The 4,320-nt window shown below is 31.5% G+C and overlaps 1 protein-coding gene across 4 annotated transcripts; it reads left to right on the plus strand.

The window, feature by feature from the left end:
• The first annotated feature begins 235 nt into the window (after window positions 1–235).
• On the plus strand, window positions 236–4,112 carry LOC108454749 (protein phosphatase inhibitor 2-like). 4 transcript variants are annotated; one of them, XM_017753312.2, is made up of 5 exons: window positions 236–427; window positions 1,407–1,452; window positions 2,539–2,654; window positions 2,834–3,001; window positions 3,640–4,112. In XM_017753312.2, exons 2-5 carry the CDS (start codon window positions 1,448–1,450, stop codon window positions 3,861–3,863), a joined length of 513 nt encoding a protein of 170 aa, XP_017608801.1. In that variant the 5' UTR covers window positions 236–427; window positions 1,407–1,447; the 3' UTR covers window positions 3,864–4,112. The 4 variants fall into 4 exon arrangements, with proteins under 4 accessions (XP_017608801.1, XP_017608802.1, XP_017608800.2 ...); XM_017753313.2 differs by having other exon boundaries at window positions 2,542–2,654; XM_017753311.2 differs by lacking the exon at window positions 1,407–1,452 and having other exon boundaries at window positions 237–427; window positions 2,542–2,654.
• The last annotated feature ends 208 nt before the right edge of the window (window positions 4,113–4,320 follow it).

Raw genomic sequence — 4,320 nt, forward strand, 5'->3', positions numbered from 1 at the left:
GATATAAGACTATTTTTGTAGTTTATTATAATTAAATTAAAAAAATACTTTTTTAATTAAATTAAAAATTGATTTAGTTGAAATTCAAAATTAAAATTAACTAATAAAATTAGATTAATTCAACATTTTAAATTAAAAACTGAAAATAATAAATTTATAAATCATAAAATTGCAAAACTAAAATGCAAATTTAAATTTCAGTTCCAAACTGTAAAATGAACTATTTAAATAATTAAAAATATTTTATTTTTCCTATTTCTGATATCATAGGTATGATATGTATCTTTTCGTGGAGGTCGGTTAATGGTAAGCGAAAAACACGAAGGGCAAAAATGAGGAAAATGATTTTTGAAGCGGACAAACTGAGCTCTCAGGGTAGACATTTTCGCGGAACTTTGATCGTCAAGAGGAGAGGAGCGATCGAAAGGTGCGATTTTCTCTCACCAATTCCCCTTTTTCATTTTTTTTCACCAATTCCCCTTTTTCATTTTTTTTTCTTTTTCCTTCTGAAATTGATTTTGTGAAAATGAAAAGAAATGGGAAGCCTTTTTTTATTTAGATTTGTTAATGATTGTTGGGAGTTAATTTGATAGTTTCAAACTATTTTTGTATTTATTCCTGCATTTTATCAACAATCAAACTGAGTTCAATGGCAGTTCATTGGATTAATCGGCGGATTGGATTACTTGTTTCTTTATAGTTCATTCAAATGGATTATTGTTTCCTTTTTATTTGAGATTTCACCCTTTACTATCCTTCTCATTTTTGGTTTAATTACTTGTATGTACTTTTACTTCATTATTCTAACTTCTTTTGTAATTAGTGATTTTCAATTTTTGAGGGGGATAATCTATGTGTGCAATAGTTCAGTGGCTTAGACATTATCCATTTTGACTCAACAAAGCTAGTTAATGTTGCTGAGTAATTTGGCCCTAGGATAATGAGATTTTTGCTGCCAAGAACTCTCTGATGATGAAGCATCTATTGAAGTTTTTCTTTTCTTTTTTTTTCCTGTTTCATAATAATTTATGTGTAACATTCTTCATCACTTGGCACTATTAGCATTTTTTGTGAGGTTTTACATGGTTTTGTACGAGATTTGAGTAGCTAGGCTTTTGATACAATTTGGTATCTTGACCTTTGGTGTTTCCTAGTACAACAATACCTAATTTCTCAAATTGTAGTGTTTTCACTAAAACCATTATTTACCTTTCAGCCTCTTTCAGGTTTGGTTCTTACTTTGCCATTCTTATGCTTTCCGTAAAATAGTAGCAGAAACAAGCCTGATTAATGGTTATTATAATGAATCAGCAATGTCACTCTGTTTTACTTCATAATAGTTTAGATGCTTCATTTTCCATATATTAGTGTCAATAAGTGCTTATGGTAATGTTTTAATGGATCAGGAGTATTTGGAGCTTGTTGTTGGCACTCAGTGGTTTTCCAGATGAAGTAATTCTGAACATTTTCCGTGTTTATTTTGTTTCGTTTCCTTTTTCCTTTCAGAAGGGGATAGGATGGGATGATTGGTGGCTAACTTTTTTCATTAATTTTTTTACCATTATTCTATATAGCATATGATAAGAAACTACTAGTATATTTGAAGCATTTTCTTGCTTTTCTGAACAATGTCAAGTTCTTCAGCTTCAATCATTAGCCTTTATTCTCCCTATTTAGCTTTTATCTAAGTAGTTCTTTAACAAAGGAGCTTTGTTTATTTTATGGCATTTTATCAGTTTTATATATTGAGTATTAGATATCTTATGCATGGCTAAGATTATCATGTATCTTTAGGGTTTATATCTAAGGCTATAAAAAAAAATTATTTGCAAAAAAGCCTAGTAATTTTACTTGCAAGAAGAAAGCCTATATAAATAAGTTGTAGGCTTCAAAACCAATCTTAATATTCTTATTTTTTTTCTTTGAATTAATTTAAAGGAATTTAAGGGTTTTTTTACCCTCAGTTTTCCAGGGTTTCAACTGTTTTCTTACTTGTTTGTTCAGCATTACTCCTTCACATCACTGTGGTTTTCTCTCATACACCACATCATTCTTGTTGTGGCTTTCTTTAATATATTGACCTTGCAAATTGTTCAAAATAATTAGTATTCATGAGTTATTTGTTCATTTAAGAAAAGACTCTTAATTTGTAGTAGTTAATAATTTGATTTAACTGTAGGTAAGCCTGTTGCACCAATGAAAATGGGGTAAATGTGCTCATTTTAGTTATTTATTTGATGTGATGAGTAACAGTGCATTATGTGGATGTAGCACTAATAAGGAAGGACTAGTAAACACATCTAGAAACTAGCCCCTTGGTTAGGTATGGCTGGAGTCTAGATCTAGTTTCTTGAGTCAAGTATTAACCTTTTGTAGTATGTTCCCATTTTGCATTATAAGTATTCATTTTTATGTCCCAATTTTATTTTAATTTGCTTCTGAAGAAAGAATTATTGTTTTTTTTTTCCTTTTTATATTTACATTTTTCTTAGTTGTGTTTTGGATCTAATTAGTAATAATTCTCTGTTGGGGTAACAGTAGGCGTGTAAGATGGAATGAGGAGAATTTGTTAGAAATTGAAGCAAACAAACCTGTAAGGAAGAAAATAATTGAACCCAAGACACCGTACCATCCCATGATTGATGATGATGATGGTATGCATAGTGTTTACCCTTCTACATAAGTTTAGTATTTCATGCTTAGATACTTGTGTAATTATTCACAAATTGGTGTTGAACTAGCTTTATTTTTAATTTATTTCTGCTTTGGGTTAGAACTTTATTCTGAAAGTTGAATTGCATTTTCACATTGCAATCTGGCTCTTGATTTGCAGGGTCTTTGTCTCCTGTAGGGCATGGTTTCAATGATTGTATCGCTGATGCTATGGATGCAGAGGAGTTGCGATCTGCTTTGAAGGATGTGGCTTCCTCGAGCAAAAAAACAATTGGGCAGTCTAGTGGTTGGACATCTTCTGATGATGATGATGATCCTATGGAAGAAGGTTTGCTAACTATTGTTGCTAAATAGTCCTTTTCCCTTGGAATATTGAAAATGGTTTTACTATAGTTAAAGTTGATTAGTGTTTTTGATGACTTGCTTTATGAGTTTATCTTTCATTAGAGTAAAATTGTGCAAATCCTTGTCAGATTGAATTGTACAAGGTTTGTTCTAGTAGAAAACCTTTTTTATTGTTAAACACCAAAACCCTTTCTTGTTTTCCTAGTAAAACTAGGGTGTGAGGTTGAGTGTTGAAATGCTTAGGATTTAGCTTTTGTTGTGTCTGTTGAAAGATTCACAATGTTGAAATTCATAAAAGGGTTATTGCATCTAAACTTCTGCTTTACGTTATAGTTAGGAATTGTCATTTTCTTGTGTCATTTTCTCTTGGTTCCATTCATATATGTATGGTTCTCTTAGTTTTCTTTAGTACTCGTTCAATTATTTAGCAAGTAAACAGAAACAAGTAAGATGTACTAAGAATCATATATATATATCTCGTTCTACAGCAATGAAGGTTCAACACTGCTATTTCCCTCCAACATTCCAATCAATATTACCTCTTTAGTTGATAACTCGTTTATGATTTACTATCTTGTTTAATCTGTGGTTGATAGTTTTAAGCCTGGTTTACTGAAACAGATGGGAGTGGTATGAGTTTTAAGGAGCATAGAAAAGCACATTATAATGAGTTTTTGAAGGTAAAGGAACTACGACAAAAAGGCTCCTTCCTTGAGGATGAAGGTGATGATGTGGGGGGTGATTCGTCTTCATCATTAAGGTCTAGTGCCAAAGGGAAAGAAAAAGATGAAGGCAGTGCAACTTTGCCTCAAAGATCTTCTGCAGGACCAGCTAATGGATTGTAGAAGTCATCTGTACTATGTCTGAGATGTTCAGGCCGACTCTTTTGACATCCTTTTTGTAGTAGTTTGATGCTATTTTGGTGCCAAAGAAAAAGAAACTATAGGTTATGTATTTTTTATCCCTTTTTGACTTAAAAATTGTACATCATATTCCCTAGTTTGGCATGTTTGTATTGAGTATTGTGTTACCTCCTAACATTTTTATGTTGTTATTTACTGTGAAGAAAAAGGTTCTGTTAACTACAAGCAAAATATGGGAATCTTTGTTCCATCAATTAAATGAGATTATCCTGTAATATATGCAGTTCACCTATTGTTGCACCAGATTGATAGAAATGTAGCTTATGGTTTAAATGAAGAAATATTTCTCAAGGGATTGTTAAGTTTGTGGACACTGATGCCTTCTTTAAGACTTGGAACAAAATGTTGACTAGGTATACTAAGGATCTGATCGAATTTT

This window comes from Gossypium arboreum, chromosome 9 (genome assembly GCF_025698485.1).
Source record: "Gossypium arboreum isolate Shixiya-1 chromosome 9, ASM2569848v2, whole genome shotgun sequence".
NCBI lineage: Eukaryota > Viridiplantae > Streptophyta > Magnoliopsida > Malvales > Malvaceae > Gossypium > Gossypium arboreum.